Raw genomic sequence first — 24518 nt, 5'->3', positions numbered from 1 at the left:
TGTGGGAGTTATAAAGAGAACAGCAAAGCTTACCGTTGAGGTTCTTTTATTATTATTATGAAAGGGTAAATAAGAGATTGACGTACCAAGGTTATTTGTTAGTGGTTTGTTATATTATATGTTAGTAGAGAGGTGGTTGAAGTCTTGTTGTGTGTGTGTGTGTCGATAAAATATGTTTCCGGGCCAGAGATTTTAGGAGGGTAACTTTGATGTCCACCACTCTCTCCAATTAACCCATTCTGGACGGGGAACCCCTTTTGGTGTTTTAAGCATTCTGTTATACTTTAGCTATTGAAAAATAGCAGATCTACAAGCTCGTAAGCTTGTAGTTCTGCTACTTTTTGAAAAATCGTGAAAAAATCTGAATGTATATTATTTCAGAGCGAACGTTTTTAACTCAAATCTTTGCTTCTGGGGGGTCCCTGGAACTACATATTTTCAGATGGGGGTCGGCGGCCAATTACATATAGTTTTGAGGGTCCCTTGACATGAAAATGTTTGAGAACGACATTTTGTAGAATCTGTTGTCGGGTCAAAATGGGTTAAACTGCAAAACATTCGTTTGAATCTTCAAAATTTGTATAGCTTTTCTCATTTCTTATCCAACATCTCGATCGGGTCGTTTATAATGGTTCCTTGTTTGTTTCATCTTCCTGAGTCACACAAACATACACAGAGCATCAAAGGCATTGCAAGTATAGCTAGGATTAATTTGGGGAGGGCTTATAGTCACTGTTTGACTCTGTTCATCTGTGTTTCCAATCACACACCCCCAGAGCGGCCCGGCCCGATCGCATCATGATCTGTCCCTCAGAGGGGTTTGACCTTCCAGCCTCACAAACTCACTGGATTAGATCAAGGGAAAGATTGGGTTCTTTATCGGATGTCTATTCCAATGTGCTCCGACTTGAAGGAATCGCACATTCCATCAGGTCTGAAGTTGATGAACAGATTGGATCGCGCCGGAGTGATGTGATTGCGTGCGTGTGCGCGTGTGTGTGTGTGTGTGTGTGTGTGTGCGTGTGTGTGCGTGCTTGTGTCCGTGTGCGTATGTGCGAGAGTACGGTATGTCTGTTGGTGTGTACAAATGCACACATATTTTCTACCCAGTAGAAAATAGCCGATTTACAAGCTCACAATGCGTCGCGATGTGACACATTGCGAGCTTGTAGATCTGCTATTTTCAGTGTTTTGTCTCTCTCTCTCCTTCCTCCTCTTGTCTGCCGAGTCATTCACCATCATTTCACTGGCATATCCACCAAGCTTTGACCTCGCCGAATGCCGCCACGACTCAACACTCCCGTCACGGTTTGCTATATACCTCTTGCATCGTCACACGACAACACGCCAGACTTGCGTGGTGCATGGGGAAAGAGGCCATATTACATTATGTCTAAAAAATCTGTCACGCCGGCAGAGAAGATGGAAAAGGGTTCGATGGTTCCCGTCTCGGAAGACTAATGTCTTCGGTGACTGTTCTCACCCCCCGCCAGCTAATGCATTAATCCCGTCTAGCCCCGGCGATTGCAAAGGGGGGTGGGGACGGGGGGGGGGACGCAATAATCGTCCATCAAGTCCGGCTCTGGGGCCCTGCGGGGGTTCCGACCGTGCGAGGGGACTAAAGGCTTTCATATTCATCCGGTTTTTTATTGTCCCTGCGTCGGGACCGCCACAGGGGGAGACAGTTTATGAGGGAGGGGGGGGTGGCTGAGCAAATAAAGCCACTTGTAACCAGGAGGATAAGTGTCAGTCACTCAGAGACCCTCGCTGTCACCCAAGCCTTTTCTATAAGTGAGTATAGATACGCTCACACCCAGCTCACATGACGCACGCACGCACGCACGTACGTACACGCTCTCTCTCTCTCTCTCTTTGGCTCTGCTTGCCCCTGAATCATATTTTAGCCCCCGTCTGTCTCTTTTTACAAGCCTACTGTATATGCAAGGATAGATTCACGATATATGATCTTCCATTTTGGAACTTTTTTTTTTTTTTTTTTTTTTTGAAAGATTTACGCTCTGCGCTAAAACTGTGTGAACAGAACAGAACGCTGGGGGAGCTCCTGTTTGTGCTGTTATCCCATTCTCGGCGGGAACCCCTTTAGCTATTGAAAAATAGCAGATCTACAAGCTCGTAGCGTGGCACCGAGTGCCGCGCTACGAGCTTGTAGATCTGCTATTTTTTTTTTAATCGTGAAAATGTGGCGCAAATCTTTGAATATATATTCTTTCAGAGACAACGTTTTTAACTCAAATATGTGCTTCTGCAGGGGGGTCCCTGGAACAACATATTTTCAGATAGGGGTCGGCGGCCAAGTACATATATATTTGGGGGTCCTTGACATGAAAATGTTTGAGAACCACTGACATAGAAACATAGGGGTTTTTCAAGAGAACTGTCAGGATTTAGAAGACATTTTGTAGAATCGTTCCCAGGTCAAAATGGGTTATTAGGAGGAGCGCGTGGCACGTACTGCCGTGGCGTCAGCGAGAACTATTTCATCCTAATCTATCATCACTTCCACGACGGCGCTTTCTTTATGGTCTACAACATCAGCTCCTCTTCTTTAATGGTCTTATTTTATAGCGAGAATATAAGTCATTTCTTAAAAGCATCTGTCAAACGTCACTTTACAATGCTGCACCCCCACTCTATTTCTGGAGGTTGTCCAGAATAAGTATAAATCTGCGATGAAGTGAAGTTGATGCCAAATCATGCATCGATGAAACCTCATTCTCATTAGGAATGTCCTGATCACGTTTCTTTTTTTCTGTGCTCCCGATCTGATTCCGATCATTTTGATCTGCCGATACTGATTTTTCCAAAAAATCTACAGTTCTAGGAAACTAGGGGGACTTTTTTTTAAAATTATTTCAGCTCTAAGGTATATTAATGACATAGTAAAATGTTGAAAATGAGTGGTATTCCCCTTTAACCTCAACATGTGCATATCCTCCTCGGCACGTCTGTCATTACCTCACCATCTCTCCTCTCTCACATTCTCCTTTCAGCCTCAACACTGCTATACAGTCATCTCCGCCCCGGGGCCTTGAAACAGTGCAATCTCCTCCAACGGGCCGGGCTTGTGTATATTATATATATATAGCTCTTCATTCGCGGGTCAACATACCCGTAGAGAGATACTTCGTGAGGTGTCCCATGAACCGGCTTTTATAATGACTGAGTCCCCAGTCTCTCCCGCCACCCAGCCCGGGGCTCTTAAGAACACCTCTGACCATGTTTAGTGGACGTGATAAAGTATACCATGTTAGGACTTACATGTTGCTGCATGCCGACTTCTTGCTGACCTGTAAACACACATACAACACACGCGTCCAGACGCACGCACGCACGCACGCACCCACGCACGCACGCACGCACGCACGCACGCACGCACCCACGCGCCCACGCACGCACGCACGCACGCACGCACGCACGCACGCACGCACGCACGCACGCATGCACGCACGCACGCGCGCATAATCTTGAACTCAATAGTGGGTGTTTACATGAGATTGTGAGAAAAATTACCCTGACTCCCCTATGCTCGTGTCTCCGCCCCCCCCTGCGAGCTGTATGGCCATTAATCAGAGGAGGACATGCGGAGGCCCCTCCTCCTCTCCTCCTCGGACAGTCCTTATATGGCTTCGACATCAGCCCTCCTGCACTTCACGGATGCTATAAAGCGCATAATTGCATGCGCACATTTGAGAGAGATGTGTGTGTGGGGGTGTGTGTGGGTGTGTGCGCGTGTTGCATAAGCATGTACATGCTGTCAGGTAAATATTTATAAACTGTGAGAGAGAGAATGACTGCATGTGCAAAAGCAATCATTTGTGGTACAAAATTGACTTCTGGTACAACAAACTGACCTGGGACCGATTCTACAAATGTCTTCTAAATCATGACAGTTTTCTGAAAAACCCTATGTTTCAAGTAGTTGCTGTGAGAGTGAGGTCTAGCCAACACCAACTCGGGATTCCTGGATCGCTGCCCTCCACAATTTCCTATCCAACATCAGGTTCTTGAGCTCTGCAGTGTTGTCAGCCAAGCTGTCGCGTCGCAGCACGTCTACATAGGTGGTACCACGCTTCTTTCCCCTCCTGGCTTTGCCCTGGGTTGGCTCCCATAGGGTCAATTTACTTGCCTCAAGTTCTGGGTGCCTGACTGACGCAGTGCCCTGCCAGCCACATCCTTCTCTCTCTGACTTTGTCCGTGACCCGTGGTAGGTCCCCATAGAGGTCCACATTTCTGATGCGGTCCGTCACCGCATCAGCATTCTTGTGTAGACTCCATCCAGGGCTTTTTCCTGTTGTATTGTAAGGGTCCATGTCTCGGCCCCATACAGCAGTACTGACTCCACTGTGAGGGTCCATGTCTCTGCCCCATACAGCAGTACTGACTCCACTGTGAGGGTCCATGTCTCGGCCCCATACAGCAGTACTGACTCCACTTTGAGGGTCCATGTCTCGGCCCCATACAGCAGTACTGACTCCACTTTGAGGGTCCATGTCTCGGCCCCATACAGCAGTACTGACTCCACTTTGAGGGTCCATGTCTCTGCCCCATACAGCAGTACTGACTCCACTGTGAGGGTCCATGTCTCGGCCCCATACAGCAGTACTGACTCCACTGTGAGGGTCCATGTCTCGGCCCCATACAGCAGTACTGACTCCACTGTGAGGGTCCATGTCTCGGCCCCATACAGCAGTACTGACTCCACTGTGAGGGTCCATGTCTCGGCCCCATACAGCAGTACTGACTCCACTGTGAGGGTCCATGACTCGGCCCCATACAGCAGTACTGACTCCACTGTGAGGGTCCATGTCTCGGCCCCATACAGCAGTACTGACTCCACTGTGAGGGTCCATGTCTCGGCCCCATACAGCAGTACTGACTCCACTGTGAGGGTCCATGTCTCGGCCCCATACAGCAGTACTGACTCCACTGTGAGGGTCCATGTCTCGGCCCCATACAGCAGTACTGACTCCACTGTGAGGGTCCATGTCTCGGCCCCATACAGCAGTACTGACTCCACTGTGAGGGTCCATGTCTCTGCCCCATACAGCAGTACTGACTCCACTGTGAGGGTCCATGTCTCGGCCCCATACAGCAGTACTGACTCCACTGTGAGGGTCCATGTCTCGGCCCCATACAGCAGTACTGACTCCACTGTGAGGGTCCATGTCTCGGCCCCATACAGCAGTACTGACTCCACTGTGAGGGTCCATGTCTCAGCCCCATACAGCAGTACTGACTCCACTGTGAGGGTCCATGTCTCGGCCCCATACAGCAGTACTGACTCCACTGTGAGGGTCCATGTCTCGGCCCCATACAGCAGTACTGACTCCACTGTGAGGGTCCGTGTCTCGGCCCCATACAGCAGTACTGACTCCACTGTAGCTATGAACAGCCGCCTCTTAAGGTCTTCTCCCATATCGGATTTCCACACTCTCCTCATCCCGTGCAAGGCTTTCCAGGCAAGTGCTCTCCGAACCTTCAGATCCTGTTCAGTTGAGGCAGTCCAGGCCCCGAGATACTTGAAGTCCTCAACTCGCTCGAGCACCGTCCCGTCTGCAGTGGCAATGGTTTTGTCCTTTTGTCCTGGTTTTGGTGTTTCTATATCAGTGGTTCTCAAACTATTTCATGTCAAGGACCCCCAGAATTATATGTATTTGGCCGCTGACCCCCATCTGAAAATAAAAATATGTTGTTCCAGGGACCCCCCCAGGAGCAAAGATTTGAGTTAAAAAAGTTCGCTCTGAAAGAATATATATTCAACTAGAAAAAGTGCCCTTCCGGGCACAGGTCTCCACCAGGAGGATAGGAGTGTGTGTGATGTTTGGCAAAATGTTTAGGAGGATGTTTTTTTTTATTTGTTTTTGCAACAATTTTCTTCATTTTGTTGAGGAAATGCAGAGCCAGATCACTCATAGCATCTCTAAGGATAGAATTCTGGATGAGCAGGACATGTGCAGCATTTTGTACAAAACGGGCCACTCCTGAAAACTTTGGAAGGCAATCTTAGCCAATCAGTGTACAATCTGAGAAATCCAACAGACTCGTCTTGATCACATGACTACAGAGATCATGTGTACCGTTTGCCATTTCTTCATACGCCTTTGATGGCAATTGGATGATTTGAGGCATTTTGTTCCAAAAATGTGTTTTGCAAAAATCAACCTGTTGGTGGCGCTATAACAGGCCAATGTGAAAAGGGTGGGATATATTCCTCAGCCTAGTAAGAAAATGTGTGAAAGATTTCACGTAAATTGCATGCTGCGTTCATGATTTGAGGCTTTTGTTCAAAACGGGGCAATCTTGCAAACTGTGAAAGCCAATTATAACCAATTAGGATGGAATATGAAATATGGGACAGATCCAACTTGAGCACATGACCATAGAGATACTGTGTAACGATTTGTGAGATTTTTGAACAGAATCTGGAGGAGTAATATCAAAAAATGTGTTTTACAAAAGTCGGCCTCCTGGTGGCGCTATAAAAGGCAGATGCGGAAAATGCAGGTCAAAGGTTTGTCCTCGGCCTCTGGGGAGTGTGCATGCAACATTTCACGCAGATCGGTGCAGTTTTAGGTAAAAAAAAATGTGAAAAGCTGCCTCATGGTGGCGCTATAACAGGCCGTTCTGGAAAATGTGGGGCAGAGGTTCATCGTTGGCATCCAGGGAGTGTGTGTGCAAAGTTTGGCATCGACCGGGTTAACGGTGCCGGAGATTAGCTGTTCACAGACGGACGGAAGGACGGAAGGACGGAAGGAAGGACGGACACACACACGGACGGAGTGCAAAACATACTCTCTCCCCATGCCTTCGGCCTGGTGGAGACAAAAAACATACTCTCTCCCCATGCCTTCGGCCTGGTGGAGACAAAAATAGCAAATCTACAATCTCGTACGAGCTTGTAGATCTGCTATATCTTTCGATAGCTAAAGTATAACACAATGCTTAAAACACCAAAAGGGGTTCCCGTCCTGAATGGGTTAACAATGTATTGACTGTTGCTTGATGAACATGAAACATTGTAGAAGGTGAAACGTGTTTAATTTCCCTTCAGTTGCTACAGTGTGACTTGATTTGCTATATTGACAAAAAAGGGGAAATGCCGTGTATAAATTACAACGTCGTGTTGTGAATTAGTGTTTCTTTTCAGCCACTTGACATCTAAACGACCAAACCCATATATAGGTGTTTGAACAAACACAACAATGATCAATTTGAGCGTGTGTTCACTCTCTTTCAATACCTGATGCCATTTGAATGTTGTACCTCTGGGAAAACCCCTTTGTCCACCAGTCGACTTTGAGGCTTAATCAGGAGTTGTAGTAGCCATGTGGTAATCTAGGCGGTGGTCATTGCTCTTGTCTTCATGTCTTTATGTATGTAATATTGGTTTGTGCTATGTCAAATGTGTGTGTACCAGATGTGGCCATCGCGCAAATTCCAGCTTTTCACCAGAGGAGAAAAACTTTTTTTTCAAAATGAGTTAATCGCACAGGCAGACTCTTCACATACTAGAGCATGTATGAAATAAAGCTGAAATCTACATGTAAATATGAAATAAATGCTTAAACATGTAGCTAGGTGTAATGTTAGAGACCACAGAAGACATGTAAATATGAAATAAATGCTTAAACATGTAGCTAGGTGTAATGTTAGAGACCACAGAAGACATGTAAATATGAAATAAATGCTTAAACATGTAGCTAGGTGTAATGTTAGAGACCACAGAAGACATGTAAATATGAAATAAATGCTTAAACATGTAGCTAGGTGTAATGTTAGAGACCACAGAAGACATGTAAATATGAAATAAATGCTTAAACATGTAGCTAGGTGTAATGTTAGAGACCACAGAAGACATGTAAATATGAAATAAATGCTTAAACATGTAGCTAGGTGTAATGTTAGAGACCACAGAAGACATGTAAATATGAAATAAATGCTTAAACATGTAGCTAGGTGTAATGTTAGAGACCACAGAAGACATGTAAATATGAAATAAATGCTTAAACATGTAGCTAGGTGTAATGTTAGAGACCACAGAAGACATGTAAATATGAAATAAATGCTTAAACATGTAGCTAGGTGTAATGTTAGAGACCACAGAAGACATGTAAATATGAAATAAATGCTTAAACATGTAGCTAGGTGTAATGTTAGAGACCACAGAAGACATGTAAATATGAAATAAATGCTTAAACATGTAGCTAGGTGTAATGTTAGAGACCACAGAAGACATGTAAATATGAAATAAATGCTTAAACATGTAGCTAGGTGTAATGTTAGAGACCACAGAAGACATGTAAATATGAAATAAATGCTTAAACATGTAGCTAGGTGTAATGTTAGAGACCACAGAAGACATGTAAATATGAAATAAATGCTTAAACATGTAGCTAGGTGTAATGTTAGAGACCACAGAAGACATGTAAATATGAAATAAATGCTTAAACATGTAGCTAGGTGTAATGTTAGAGACCACAGAAGTGATCCTTTCAAGCCTCTTTTCTCAACTCGTTGTTTTCTGCAAGACATTACTCTATAAGCCATAATCTCCAAAACTGGTGGGTCAAACTGAACAACCAATATATCAATTTGAAGCTATGATTCCCTGCTTTCATACTGTATGACATGAGAAAACAAAATCAAAAAAATCCAATGGCAGTCTCTCAGTCAAATTTGGTCACATATGTGTTCTGCATACTTGGGTCGCAAGACTATTTTCAGTGTGAACTGACATTAAAGTACTCTATCATATCATATCATAAACCCAGACACACATGTACATTATTGCGACCGCATGTCCCTCACTTACTATGCAAACGTGCAGGAAGCCTGTAACGCTCAAGCCTGTCACACGCTTCCGTCACACGCTCTTCATGTAATGCTGCACACTTTTACTTGAGTACTGTACTTAAGTACAATTTGAGGTATTTGTACTTTGTACTTGAGTATTTCCAATTTCCAATACTTTTACTTCTACTCCACTACATCTCAGAGCCAACACTTGTACTTTTACTCCACTACAATCATTTGAAAACTTTAGTTACTAGTTACTTTGGAGATTTAAATTTTGATTAGAAAACATACAATAACCTCGGCCATTTGAAAATAGCCGCCGCCCACATAATGAAGTGACATTATTCCGGTTAGAGTGTCTCAGCCCTGCGCTCGCTTCTCGCCTTGTGTACAGTACATATACAGTATGTTCTTCTCAAACAGGCTTGAAAGGTTCACTTTTCTGTGGACTCTATACCAGGGGTTCTCAACCCGTGGGTCGCGACCCCTCGGGGGGTCGCCAAATTATTTTAGGGGGTCCCCAAATTATTTTCAAAAAAAAAAAGAAAAAAAAGAAAAGTTATTTTTAAATTTAATTTTCACTTTTTTTCAAAAATAGCAGACCTACAAGCTCATAGCGCGCCACTCGGTGGCGCGCTATGAGCTTGTAGATCTGCTATTTTTCAATAGCTAAATTATAACAATGCTTAAAACACCAAAAGGGGTTCCCGCCCAAAATGGTTTAAGGTTATTGTAGCAGTCAATTTATATTGGGGGTCGGGAGGGGGCGGGGCGGGGGTCCCGAGACATTGCCAAAGCATTTCCGGGGGTCCCCGGCCAAAAACGTTGAGAACCCCTGCGTTACACCTATAGCTACATGTTTAAGCATTTATTTCATGTCGATTTCAGCTCTCACAAACTACTGTATTTGTCAACTAACAATATCTTTAACACTCCGATCGCCCGGGGTTATTTAATCCATTAAATCATAGCGCCCAAGCGATTTATAGTAACGGAGCACTTTTACCGACGGACCGGAAGTTATACCGGATGTGGGTGTAGTAGCTAAATGTAGCCAAAACACTCTTAACGGCGATCGACAACAACGGGAGGCATGATTTAAATCTAACGCGACTAGTGACTGGACAGCGGGGGGCCCGTCTAACACAGGATCTTTTCTTAGAATTGGACGGGATGATTTAGATCACGAGTTATTAACGTTTTAAGATTTTCGTTCTCGTCGGCTAAACAGGGGGGGGGACCATTTTCGATGACGTCCCACTGTTACGCAACATTGAGGATTGCGCAACAGGCACTCCTAGGCTGTGGAGCGATGCGATCGGTTTTCATATCAATAAAATTTGTCTTTTGGATAAAACTTCGTCCTGGGTGCTGGGTGTTACTAATAGAAAAGACGGTGAACTTCGTCCTGGGCGATTGGGGTGTTAACCCATTTTGGGCGGGAACCCCTTTTGGTGTTAGCATTATGTTATGCTTTAGCTATTGAAAAATAGCAGATCTACAAGCTCATAGCGCGCCACCGAGTGGCGCGCTACGAGCTTGTAGGTCTGCTATTTTTGAAAAACCGAAGAACGACTGACATAGAAACATAGCTTTTTCAGAAAACTGTCAGGATGTAGAAGACATTTTTAGAATCTGATCTCAGGTCAAAATGGGTGCATTTACTGTATAGGACACCATATTGTAGCCTACTGTACTGTGGCAGCAGTAACGGCAGCAGTTTATGTGTTATGATGAGTCTCAGCTCCAGTGTTTCCTCTGTGGACGTCATCTCCAGATGACAGGGACATATGGGCCCAATCAGTTCTGCAGCATCCGCACACTGTTTCTAAAGCTGTCGCGCTGCGCTGATCACTCACCGTGACCTTCTCCACAACGCGTGTGTGTGTGTGTGTGTGTGTGTGTGTGTGTGTGTGTGTGTGTGTGTGTGTGTGTGTGTGTGTGTGTGTGTGTGTGTGTGTGTGTGTGTGTGTGTGTGTGTGTGTGTGTGTGTGTGTGTGTGTGTGTGTGTGTGTGTGTGTGTGTGTGTGTGTGTGTGTGTGTGTGTGTGTGTGTGTGTGTGTGTGGTCTTACAGCCATTCAGCATCTTCCAGCTACATTAAAGTTTAAAGGAGATTAAGTTTTTTAAGGTTTAAATGTTTGATGACTTGCCTTCCATAATGAATAGGGTTATCAGTATTACACCCGAATGTTATGCCTCTAATCGCAAGCTTTTATATATTGGCTCTTAACACCCTGAGCGCACAGGACGAAGTTCTTCGCCCTTTCAATTGGTAACGCCCGACGCCCAGGACGAAGATTGATTCAGAAGACGGAGATTATTGATATCAAAACCGATCGCATCGCTCCACAGGCTGGGATCGTCTGTTGCGCAACATTCGATGTTGCGCAACAGACGATGTTGCGCAACATTCGATGTTGCGCAACATCGAATGTTGCGCAACAGTGGGACGTCATCGAAAATGTTCCCCCCCTGTTTAGCCGACGAGACCGAAAATCTTAAAAGGTTAATAACTCTTGATCTAACTCATTCCGTCAAATTATAAGCAATGATTGTGTGTTAGACGGCCCACCGCGGTCCCATCGCTAGTCGCGGTAGAATTAATCATACCTCCCGTTGTTGTCGATCGCCTCTAGAGTGTTTTGGCTACATCTAGCAGCTTCAGCCACATCCGGGATAACATCCGGTCCGTCGGTACAAGTGCTCCTCTGCTATAAATCGCCGGACGCTATGATTTAATGGATTAAATAACCCCGGGCGTTCGGGGTGTTAACCACTCAAGCCTTATATTGTTTTTACAAAATAGCCTTGTAGATCTATTTGATTTGAATGTGTTTAGGACATTTTTGTGATTTTTTTTTCTCTTTTTCTTCTTTTGCCTAAATGACACGGCCGAAATACGGTCACCAGGGTTAATGTGTCTATCTCTGCGTGCTGAAATGATAGTTTAACATGACGCTGTGAACAATTGTTTCTTGACATTTTGGTGGAAACTTAACAACTACAGCGAACACTACATTTTGTGACATTAATCTCTTCCGCTCCTTTGAAGCGGAAGAAAGCCATCAAGTGCGTTCCAACACTCACATATTTAACCCGTTCTGGGCAGGAACCCCTTTTGGTGTTTTAAGCATTATGTTATACTTTAACTATTGAAAAATAGCAGATCTACAAGCTCATAGCGCGGCACCAAGTGCTGCGCTATGAGCTTGTAGGTCTGCTATTTTTGAAAAATTGTGAAAATGTAGCAATATATATTATTTCAGAGTGAACATTTTTAACTCAAATCTTTGCTTCTGGGGGGTCCCTGGAACAATATATTTTCAGATGGAGGTCCGCGGCCAAATACATTTTTGGGGGTCCTTCACATGAAAATGTTTGAGAACGACTCACAAACGACAAACGACAAACATTTGTATAATCGTCCTCAGGTCTAAATGGGTTAAGCATGTCATTGTCCGTCAAGGTACTTCAACCATGCCCCCCCCCCCCCCCGTTAATACTGTAAGCTATTTCCCCCCAAGTCAACAGAGCGACAGCTGCGATAATATGGTGTATGACACGGACACAAAAAATATGGCAAATCCCCTGTGCTGTAGAGACTCTCTCTTCATGTGGATAAATCCATTTAAAGGGGTCGCGCTCTGGGCCGCTATACACGACCTGACGCGGAGAGAGGCTTTTTATATTTCTCACCATAGGACCCCGGCCCACACCCCCGCACAACCCCCCCCCCCCCCCCACCACCACCACGCCCCCCCGCCAGGCCACCTCCCCTTCCCTCCCGCCACTGACGCTTATACCAGGGGTTCTCAACCTGTGGGTCGCGACCCCTCGGGGGGTCGCCAAATTATTTTGGAGGGTCCCCAAATTATTTTCAAAAAAATATATATATATATTTATTTATTTTTCACGATTTTTCAAAAATAGCAGACCTACAAGCTCGTAGCGCGCCACTCGGTGGCGCGCTATGAGCTTGTAGATCTGCTATTTTTCAATGGCTAAATTATAACATAATGCTTAAAACACCAAAAGGGGTTCCCGAACAGAATGGGTTAAGGTTATTGTAGCAGTCAATTTATATTGGGGGTCGGGAGGGGGCGGGGCGGGTGTCCCGAGACATTGCCCAAGCATTTCCGGGGGTCCCCGGCCAAAAACGTTGAGAACCCCTGGCTTATAGAAATGCTTTTGATTTGTGAAGGCCAGTGTTGTTTTCGTCGACTAAAACTAATGTTTTAGTCGACTACCTTTTTTCCACTGACGAAAGCTAAATGGAAACTAAGCTATGATGACTAAAACTTAGACTAAATATATTGACAATTTCGTCAACAGATAAAAACTAGACTAAAATGTTAGGAGGGGACTAGTGGGCAGGAGGTCCAGTATAAGTCATTTTACACTTGCATGCTGAAAATAGCAGATCTACAAGCTCGAGTGATGCTCTAAAAAACGTCTGGGTTTCCGAGGCTACTCTGCGGGAGAGCTCCAGTCGTGTATGGCCAACTTCCCGCCGAGCGCAGCTGAATTGCCACCAGAAGCTCGACTTTTTCCCATTTAGAACCTTTATTAAACACGAAAGAGCAACCGATGGCCCTTTTCCAGCGTCGACCTGATATAAACCGCTCGCAATAGACAGCTCGAAATTGCCGAGTATAGTCGTGACCTCTGGGGCAGCTGTTAGAGGAACTTGCTCAAGGGCGCTCTGATGATATCCTCTACAGCAAGGAGGAGAATTGACAGTTACACGCAGTGGTGGGAAATAACTAAGTACTTTTACTTAAGTACTGTACTTAAGTACAATTTTTAGGTATTTGTACTTTACTTGAGTATTTCCAATTTCCAGTACTTTTACTTCTACTCCCACTACGTCTCGGAGCCAACATTTTTACTTTTACTCCACTACAATTATTTGAAAACTGAAGCGATTTAAATTTTGATTAGAAAACATACATCAACCACTTCAACCCTATACATTTCGGCCATTTGAAAATAGCCGATCTACAAGCTCACAATGCGTCGCAACGCGACGCATTGTGAGCTTGTAGATCTGCTATTTTTAATAGACTTTGTACACATTTTGAACTTGTGAAGTGGGACATTCTGCAATATGAGTACTTTTACTTTTAGTACTTTACGTACATTTCGATGCCGATACTTTTGTACTTTTACTCAAGTACATTTTCAATGCCGTACTTTTACTTGTAACGGAGTAGTTCTAAATTGCAGTATTGGTACTTTTACATAGGTAAAACAATTGAGTACTTTTCCCACCACTTTACACGAGTGTGTGCGCTTCGTTGGCTGTTTGGAAAGCACAGCAGCATTATGTATTCACCCACGCATGCAGTAAGCACAATGTACTGACTCCATGATATCAAGCCTCTATTTACAGCATGTTTTGTCTGTTGTGTTTTCATGTTATAAATCATACACTAATGAGAAAACCACCTGGTGTGGTGGATGTCAGGACGTTTCTCTTGCGGCCTAGATTTATAGTGGCTGCATGCCGATGTCGCACACGGAAAATAGCCGATCTACAAGCTCACAACTAGGCATTGTAACACACAAACAGTCACTGGTACTATATACATCCCCATACCCACTTAGGCATACTCAACATCCCTACTTTGCTATTCCCAGAAGAATATTCTCTGAATCCGGACGCAGGTCATTCCATTACAAAGCTCCATTTGACTGGAACAATCTTCCTCTTCCTCTCAAATCTGTGACCTCTCCTGGCCGCTTCAGGACTTCCCTGTATACACAAAACAACCTGTTCATGCTACTAACACTGCCCGTACTGCTGTTTACTTCTGACCCCTGTTTCAAGTCACTGTACTGTACTCTCAATATGCTTGTCCAGGGAGAGTTGGGGGGATGGGGGAGTGGGTGGGAGAGGATGAGCAAGCTTACTGTATCTGCACATGTCTGTATTGTCTATTTGTGTAACTGCACTGTACTGTATGTAATGTTTTTCCCTGTGTACTGTACGGGACCCCCTCTAAAATGAGATGCTGCATCTCAAGGGGCTATCCTTTCAATACAATTCTGACCAAATTCTGACCATGTAACGATATATCGCAAATTGATTTAAATCGATATGAATCCCCTGACGATATGAATCAATTTCAAAATAAAAATTGATGTGTGATTACAATCATCGTCATCCTTCGAGTGCCCTCGAGATCTGCGACACAAGCTGCTTCCACTGCTCTCTGTTGTCTCATCGCCACACCAAGTTCATTCACAGTCAGTCCTGTGTCCCTACTCTCAACATCTGGAAATGTGAGAGGTCTTGTTCCTCTTGATGGGCAGGGTAGTCTCCACAGAAGAATATCCCAAATGACCTGGTGGTCTTTTGCTCTGTGGCAGTGTCCAGCAAAGCGGAGTCTTCTTTCTGCCACAACAACTGAGATTGGGGGGGTGCCTCCATAAATCTGAGCTTTAGTGGGATGGTCCTTCCATGAGAGGTTCTGGACACGCATGAGGAGTCTTGTGTATGTTCCGTCAAGACGATCCCGAAACTCCTTATTCTCCATATTATCCATGTTTCGGCACCATAAAGAAGGATACTTTCCACACAGGCTTTTGAACAGGTTGATCTTGGTATAGCTCTTGAGATGTCTGACTGCCATATGAGATGTAGCTTATTACAAGCAAGTGTGGTACAAAATATGAGCTTTAATCATTTTATTCCATCATATTCAAGTGCTTTTGGAGAGAAATGAGACAGACTCCATGCAGTCCCTTTCAGTAGTAGAGGCGGCGGGGAGCTGTGTGTGTGTGTGTGTGTCTGTGACTGTGCCCAGGTGATGGTCGTTGATGCTCAATTAATACATCAAGGAAGGCAATTATGTTTCTGCACTGTCGAATAGGTCTCCATCTGGCATCAAAGGAAGCTTTTAACCCGAGCTAGGTTCTAAACAAGAAAGCATGTTTACAGTTGTTGCACAGAAAATGAAGTACTCGTACATGAAAAGTAATGCATCTTTTGCAATGTAGTTCAATAAAAAAATTGAAATTGTAGTACATACAGTATGAGATTAACCCATTCTGGACGGTAACCCCTTTTGGTGTTTTAAGCAGTATGTTGTACTTTAGCTATTGAAAAATAGCAGATCTACAAGCTCATAGCACAGAGTGCCGCGCTACGAGCCTGTAGGTCTGCTATTTTTGAAAAATCAAAGAACGACTGACATAGAAACATAGCTTTTTCAGAAAACTGTCAGGATTTAGAAGACATTTTTTGAATCTGATCTCAGGTCAAAATGGGTTAATAGCTGGGGGGAGGGGGGAGGGGGATAATAATAAAAAAAGATTGTTCGGTCATTTTTCTGGAAAAATATTTTTGTTTAAAAAAATCGTGAAACATCGTATCATGAACCTAATATCGTGATTGGAATCGTATCGTGAGTTCAGTGAATCGATGCCTACTCACAACGCTTTGCCATATTCTCATTGTGAGCTTGTACATGGGCTACTTGTTTGAGTTTGTTTGACTTTGTTTGACTTTGTTTGAGTGTGTTTGAGGATGCTGTAGCTGAGCTGCTTCTCAAGCAAGCAAAGTCCTTTTCGCTGCCACTGATTCTCACTGTCTCTCTCTCTTTCTCTCTCTCTTTCCCCTCAGCGCTCCATCCATGGATCTCCATATTCTCCCATCCCGGTGTGAGAGACTACTCCCAGCTTACCCTTGACCTGACTAGGAATGAGCTGATCGTGGGTGCCAGGTAAGGGGAACTGGAAATTCACTCAGCCTTTTCTTTCGGCCCTTCATCCGCGCGGCCCGCGGATCACTCACACAATGCGCTTCTGTAGGCACCGATGGCTTTTTAAGTAGTCCACTGAGGACTCGCTGGATTGAGTCGAGCACAGGATTTGGCAGAGCGAGTGGATTCTGAAGGAAATATCAAGCCCAACAGAGTCTGCAGCAACCTTATTTGACATTTTAGAAGAGCACGCACGCACGCACGCACGCACGCACTCACGCACGCACGCACGCACGCACGCACGCACACAAACACGCACATACCTTTGATGACTCAGAGCTAAAGCTGAAAATAATATCTTGCATTCACCGGCGGGCCAATTACGGTCTAACATTTCACTGGCACTAGTTCTGGCTGACACCGACCAAAATTGCCTGTCTCCTTTCTAATGTTTTCTTCTTTTTTTTTTTTTTTTGCATTATTAGGCAAAGTCTTTTTGTCATAATGACTTCTATATCATGCTTTCTCCTCTCTCCAGAAACTACCTGTTTAGACTGGACCTAAGTAACATGTCCCTGATCCAGGTAAGACCATCAGTTTGTTCTCTAGTGTACTGTCAGCTTTGTCTGTCTCTCTTTCTGCGTCACTGTCTGTGTGTGTGTGCGTGTGCGTGCGTGGCGTGCGTGCGTGCGTGGCGTGCGTGCGTGGCGTGCGTGCGTGCGTGCGTGGTGTACAGTACGTGTGGTCCAGACTGCAGCATCCTCCAAACATTGTTCTTTCCTTTCCTGGTTGACTGCTGCTCCCCAATCCAGTGCACACACACACACACACACACACACACGCACACACCACCTCCCAGCGGGCATGTGCAGCTCAGCAGATGTGTTGTTTATGGCGCGGTGAGGTGGCTCTCTGCTGCCTGCATCACTCTGACAGCAGGCCCAGTCAGTCTGGGGAGCGCTTTTCTACCACGAGATGACTGTGTTTCCACCAACAGTTTGAGTTTTTTATGGACTGTTGAGAGTACATTATATTGCTGTCAGGTGTTGGAAAGAAACAGTTCCATTTCCACAACAGCTATACTTTTCAGGAAATTGTGGAAATGGAACTATGCGTGTCCCCGGAGAGCCCCCTGGGTTGTTACTATGTAGTCACAAGCTCTTGTTAATTCTTTTCGTTGGTAATTCGTTGATTATAATACCCACACAGACGGACTTAACCCATTTAGACCTACACGATTCTACAAATGCCTTCTAATTCCTGACAGTTTTCTGAAAAACCCCATGTTTCTATTCATTCGTTCTCAACCTTTTTCCATGTCAGCGACCCCCAGAATTATATGTATTTGGCCACCGACCCCCATCTGAAAATATGTAGTTCCAGGGGACCCCTCCCTGGAACTACAAACGTTTGAGTTAAAAACGTTCACTCTGAACAAATATATATTCCAAGTTTGTGCCACATTTTCACGATTTTTCAAAAATAGCAGACCTACAAGCTCGTAGCTTGTAGATCTGCTATTTTTCAATAGCTAGTGTAACATAATCCTTAAAACACCAAAAAGGGTTCCCGCCCAGAATGGGTTAAACCACTTTCAAGTGAGCTTAATTGTAGACAGGGTTATATTTTCTACTTTCGCGTGCCACTGTCATAAGATGGAGTGTACATTATATGGCGCATTCATTTAAAAAAACATAAAAATATGAAATATGGTGATGCAAACGTTTCCACTCGACAGTGACGATTGTCTGCTGTATATACAATGATAGGTATAGATAGCACGAGTCCAGCGCCAGCAGAGAGCAACAACTCATTTATCCTTAATCCATTCTGGGCGGGAACCCCTTTTGGTGTTTCAAGCATGATGTTATGCTTCAGCTGTTGAAAAATAGCAGATCTACAAGCTCATAGCGCGGCACCGAGCGCCACGCCACGAGCTTGTAGGTCTGCTATTTTTGAAAAATCGTGAAAATGTGGCCCAAATGTTTGAATATATTCTTTCAGAGCGATCGTTTTTAGCTCAAATCTTTGTTTCCGGGGAGGTCCCTGGACCAACATATTTTCAGATGGGGCTCGGTGGCCAATTGCATATATTTCTGGGGGTCCCTGACATGAAATTGTTTGAGGAACCACCGACATAGAAACATTTTTTTTTCAGAAAACTGTCAGGCATTTGTAGAATCGTCGAAAAGGTCGAAATGGCTTAACCGGTTTTGAGGCGCCCACTGTGTATTATATTACACAGTGGGTGAAAAAAACACACCCCTTAAGGCTAAACCCCACCCATCAGAGGTGTGGCTACCAGAGGTACTTTTGGCCTGAAAGACATTGATAGGTACCTACAGATGTCAGCCCGGAACAGACCAAGGGAATGGGACTGTAGATGTCTACCTGTCATTTGATTAGTTGCTTTTGGGAGAGGCCCCACAGCACATTAGTGTGAGTTATGTGTCTGAAAACAAACCCCTCCATAGGCAGCACCGCAGCAGCCACTGGTGCTATTATAGCTTTGATGAAGATTTGGAAATGGATCGAGGATGATGTCTCTCTCTCTGCTAGAGTTTTCCTTTCCACAAATCAACACCATCTCCTTTCGTGTCATAATTCCAAAGCTTCCCAATTGGGTTCCTTCCTCGAGTAACCCCTAAGATTAGGATTTGTTTTTAATAAAAACCAAACCGAATGTTAACCCATTTTGGGCGGGAACCCCTTTTGGTGTTAGCATTATGTTATGCTTTAGCTATTGAAAAATAGCAGATCTACAAGCTCATAGCGCACCACCGAGTGGCGCGCTACGAGCTTGTAGGTCTGATATTTTTGAAAAATCGAAGAACGACTGACATAGAAACATAGCTTTTTCAGAAAACTGTCAGGATGTAGACATTTTTAGAATCTGATCTGAGGTCAAAATGGGTTAATGTTGTCTATTAGTGAAATGTCATGTTCATTGAAGATCATGTTGTTGTCGTTGACTAAATTGGCTAACGACTAGAGTAACGGCTACATTGAGGAGAAGAAGGCATACAAAGTATAGCAAAAGTAGGAAACAAAAACAAGCAACGATATATAAGGCAAGAATCCTTGTATCTCTACTGTATGTTTCAACTGTTAAGTAGCCTATTACAGTAACATGCATAAAGCTGATTCTGATTCATACAGTACATACAATACTTAATCACACCCGATCAGGGACGTGTACACATTAGGGGTGGGACGATATGGGTACCTCACGATACGATATATATCGCGATATTAGGCCCTCGATAACGATAATATCACGATATTCAATATATTGCGATATATCAATATATTGTATGAAATTTCATCAACGATCTGCAACTACAAAATACTTGGAACTGAAAAAATGCTATTTTCGTGCTCGGACACAAGGAGGGACACACACATAGCTGTCTATAGTGGTTGCACCACTCAAACACTAAATTAATGTGTTTAAAAAAAAAAGAAAAGAAAAAAAGAAAAGAGTGCTGGGTTGCGCTCTCAAATAGCTGATCTACAAGCTCTCAACGCGCCGCAGCGCAACGCGTTGAGAGCTTGTAGATCTGCTATTTTCGCTATTTTTGTCCAAAAAGTGCCCTCTTAACACTTTAATTGCCCGGGGTTATTTAATCCATTACATTATAGCGCCCAGTCGATTTATAAACACAGACCCCTTTTCCGGACGGACCGGCGGAAGTTGTTGATGTGTGTGTAGCAGCTAACAATAGCCACACCACTCTAGAGTCGATCGACAACAACGGGAGACAAGAATAAATCTATCGCGACTAGCGACTGGACCGCAGAGCGCCGTCTAACACAGGATCTTTTTTCATAATTAGACGGGATGATTTAGATCGCGAGATTTTCGTTTTCATCAGCTAAACAGGGGAGGGAGTTTTTCGATGACGTCTCACTCTCACAGGCGCTCCCAGGCTGTGGAGCCATGCGATCCGTTCTCATATCAATAAACTTCGTCTTTTGGACAAGACTTCGTCCTGAGCATCGGGCGTTACTAATAGAAAGGACAAAGAACTTCGTCCTGGGCGATGGGAGTGTTAACGGGATTTCAGCCCCCTGCCCCTCTAAAACTCTCTGCACTCCCCTGCACCAGATGGTTGTGTAACTGTAAGCCATCACCATGAGTTCAATGAACACTGGCACTTTTTTACATTATGCATGTACGGTACTGTCTATATGCTCTCTCTCACTGTCAGTGACTCACTGATGGAGTCACCGTAGGTCACACATGGATTGTAATTTCCCCTTTAACCCAGTTAGACCTGAGAAAAGATTCTACAAATGTCATGTTTCTGTCAGTCGTTCTCAAACATTTTCATGTCAAGGACCCCCGAGATTATATGTATTTGGCCGCCGACCCCCATCTGAAAATATGTTGTTCCAGGGACCTCCCAGAAGCAAAGATTTGAGTTAAAAACGTTCGCTCTGAAAGAATATATATTCAAAGATTTGCGCCACATTTTCACGATTTTTCAAAAATAGCAGATCTACAAGCTCATAGCGCGCCACTCGGTGGCGCGCTATGAGCTTGTAGATCTGCTATTTTTCAAAAGCTAAAGTATAAGTGCTTAAAACACCAAAAGAGGTTCCCGCCCGAAATGGGTTAACTGGAATAAAAGAAAAAAAAAACCCTGCCGTTTCATTGAGTTTAGCTTGTTTGCATTAATATTTCACTGGAGTGGAAAAGGGTTCCTCCTCCGGTATATATATATGCTCTTGCCGTATTTTGGGGGGAAAGTCCCTTGACCCTGTTTGGATTGAATTATAGATGAGCTGCATTTATTTACCCACCAGACCAGTGCCATTTTCCCTCCTCTCTCCTATTACACACATTTAACCCGTTCTGAACGGGAGCCCCTGTTGGTGTTTTTTAAAGCCTTATGTTATGCTTCATCTATTGAAAAATAGCAGATCTACAAGCTCATAGCGCGGCACCGAGTGCCGCGCTATGAGCTTGTAGGTCTGCTATTTTTTGAAAAATCATGGAAATGCGGCGCAAATCTTTGAATATATATTCTTTCAGAGCGAACTCAAATCTTTGCTTCTGAGGGGTTCCTGGAACAACATATTTTCAGATGGGGTCGGAGGCCAATTACATATCATTTTTGGGGGTCCTTGACATGAAATATTGAGCACCACTGATACAGAAACATGAGGTATTTCAGAAAACTGAACTGATTTAGAATTTTTAAATTTCGACGTCAGGCCTACATGGGTTAATTGGATCAAGACAGACTACATTCTGGGAGTAGTTACTGTACGTGCCGTAAAGGATTGGAGGGTTACAGTATAATTCACACTGGCATCATCACCCACTGCGACCACATACTTCCACAGGATGGACGCTGTGGCTCTCTATTGGTTTCGGCTTGGGGTTTAACCACTGTAACCACTTCAACCCCCACATGCACTGCTTTGTTCGCTTTAAACGCCAAATCCCCTTCGCTCCACATGGTGCGGCGGCGGTGGCTCAGGGGTAGAGTGACCGGGATGGGAACCGGCGCAAGGTTCCCACCAGTTCGAACCCCTGTGGGCTCCCCCCAGAGTTAGTGTCCAAGTGTCCTAACCCCTAATTTGCTCCCGATGTGCAGGTTGGTGCCTTGCATGGTTTCCCTCCGCCATCGGTGTATGAATGTGTGTGTGAATGGGTGAATCTAATGCACAATCTCTGTACTGCGCCTTGGATAACGGCACTATTTAAATGCACCATTGACATGCTCTACGTGCTTCTAAAGTGTCTGTCTTCACTGAATGTTCGCTGACATAATGAATTGCATTTTTATAGCGGCTTTTCCAAGTGCTCAAAACGCTTTACAATGGTTCATTCATTCATACATTGGGAGGTGAAGCGGCGAACAGTCGACGCCAGCGTCCTCACTTCCCCACATTCACACACCAATGGTGGCGAGCTCACACCGACTGACTCATTGGAGGAAATGTAGGGTTCAGTGTCTTGTCCAAGGACACTTCCACATGTGGACAGGAGGAGGAGGAGCCGGGATTCGAACTGCCGCCCCACGGATCATTGGACGACCTGCTCTACCCAGGCCCGTGGGAAGTACTTTACACTCGCAGGGGCTGAGCGTCTAGTAGGGGGTGCGCGTGCACGCGCATCATGCACGCGCATTTTCGCGCATTTTCACTCGCAAATGTGGCCTTTACTTTCCCTCTCCACACGCAAGTTATATGAACGAACTGACACAGGCAATTAACCAGGATAAGGTGCCAATACTGTGATACAGCATATTTTATTCTTTTTTTTTCTTCTTCCCCTCCTGTTCGAGGGGGGGCTGTGCCTGGGGGGAGGGGGTGCTACAGCCCCCCCAGCACCCCTACTTCCCTCAGCCATGGCTCTACCTCCTGAGCCACAGTCGCCCTGGCCCGAATAGGGTTCAGGTGGTTCATTGGTGGTTTTGGTGATGTTCTTTTTTTTGGTCATACAGTATAAGCTTGCCTGCATTGCGAGCTTGCTTGCGTTGTGCACAGTACAGTCACGGCAGTGACAGAATGTTCCTGTACTATACTTTTTACAGCACAGCCAAATAGTTTCCTCACTCTTTCTGCACAGTCAGCATCATTTCAACTCCTGAACCCAATAGCGTTCCTATTCTCTGGGTGTGAACATGCGGCTTGTAGACTGGCTATTGGTCGATGAAAGGATTAGGTGTATATATTTCACTTTAATCCATTTTGGGCGGGAACCCCTTTTGGTGTTTGAAGCATTATGTTATGCTTTTGCTGTTGAAAAATAGCAGATCTACAAGTTCATAGCGCGGCACCGAGTGCCGCGCTATGAACTTGTAGGTCTGCTATTTTTGAAAAATCGTGAAAATGTGGCGCAAATCTTTGAATATATAACATTTTTAAATCAAAACTTTGCGTCTGGAGGGTCCGTGGAACTACATATTTTCAGATGGGGGTCGGCGGCCAATTACATATAATTCTGGGGGTCCTTGACATGAAATTGTTTGAGAACGACATGGGTTTTTGAGAAAACGGTCAGGAGACATTTGTAGAATCTTTCTCAGGTCAAAATGGGTTAACACTATTACACTTATGCTCCCAGTGGCGCATATACTGTAGGCCATGTACGACTCTTCTCCATCCAACACGGCTTTGGGCTTCCTCAGTCCACCGGCTCCAGGTGTCTCAACCTCAGATGAAATGCTTGGCTGCGCTACGTCGTGCCCCCCAACAAAACCTGAGGCTGGAAAAAACAAGCTTTGCTTTTTTTTCGGACCCTGGTCTTGGAATGACCTACAGACCAGACTCAAACCTGGCTTCTGTGATTCCCCTACTAGTGAGCTTTAAAAGGATTGCCATGCATGGGCACACTTCCCAGACACTGCTCCTGCTTTTGACGTATATTATAGCAAATGTTGGTTCTCTTGCTTTTTTAGTTTATTAGCACATTTCGTTGCTTAGTTTTTTATTTATTAGTCTTTATTGGTTGCGTTATTATTAGACGTTCCTGTTCTCCCTTTGATCTTCTTCGGTAGTGGGTACTGTGTTTATGAGCGTTGGATGTTTGTCCTGTTATTGTCTTGTATTTATTGTTACTGGCAGAGCTGTGTCACTTATTTCGCCTCTTCTCTTGGCCAGTTCACACTTGTAAAAGAGACTCAAGGTGGTTTTTACTGGTTACCCCATTTTGGGCGGGAATCCCTTTTGGTGTTTAAGCATCATGTTATACTTTAGCTATTGAAAAATAGCAGATCTACAAGCTCATAGCGCGGCACCGAGTGCCACGCTATGAGCTTGTAGCTCTGCTATTTTTGAAAAATCGTGAAAATGTGGCGCAAACCATTGAATATATATTATTTCAGAGTGCTACGTTTTTAATAATCTTTGCTTCTGGAAGGTCCCTGGAACAACATATTTTCAGATTGGAGTCGACGGCCAATTACATATATATTGACATGAAAATGTTTGAGAACGACTGACATGGAAACATGGGGTTGTTCAGAAAACTGTCAGGA

The 24518-nt window shown here is 44.5% G+C and overlaps 1 protein-coding gene across 1 annotated transcript in view; it reads left to right on the top strand.

The window, feature by feature from the left end:
• Positions 1-24518, top strand: part of sema5ba (sema domain, seven thrombospondin repeats (type 1 and type 1-like), transmembrane domain (TM) and short cytoplasmic domain, (semaphorin) 5Ba) — a 227296-nt gene that overhangs the window by 146516 nt on the left and 56262 nt on the right. Inside the window, exons 4-6 of the mRNA XM_079518685.1 lie at positions 16446-16545; positions 17063-17108; positions 20633-20640. Of these exons, the coding sequence (XP_079374811.1) occupies positions 16446-16545; positions 17063-17108; positions 20633-20640 (154 nt within the window). The remainder of the gene's footprint in view (positions 1-16445; positions 16546-17062; positions 17109-20632; positions 20641-24518) is intronic.

Source organism: Electrona antarctica (assembly GCF_951216825.1).
Source record: "Electrona antarctica genome assembly, chromosome: 13".
NCBI classification, from domain to species: domain Eukaryota; kingdom Metazoa; phylum Chordata; class Actinopteri; order Myctophiformes; family Myctophidae; genus Electrona; species Electrona antarctica.
Note: the sequence above shows the minus strand (reverse complement) of the source record. Positions and strands in the feature narration are given on the sequence as shown.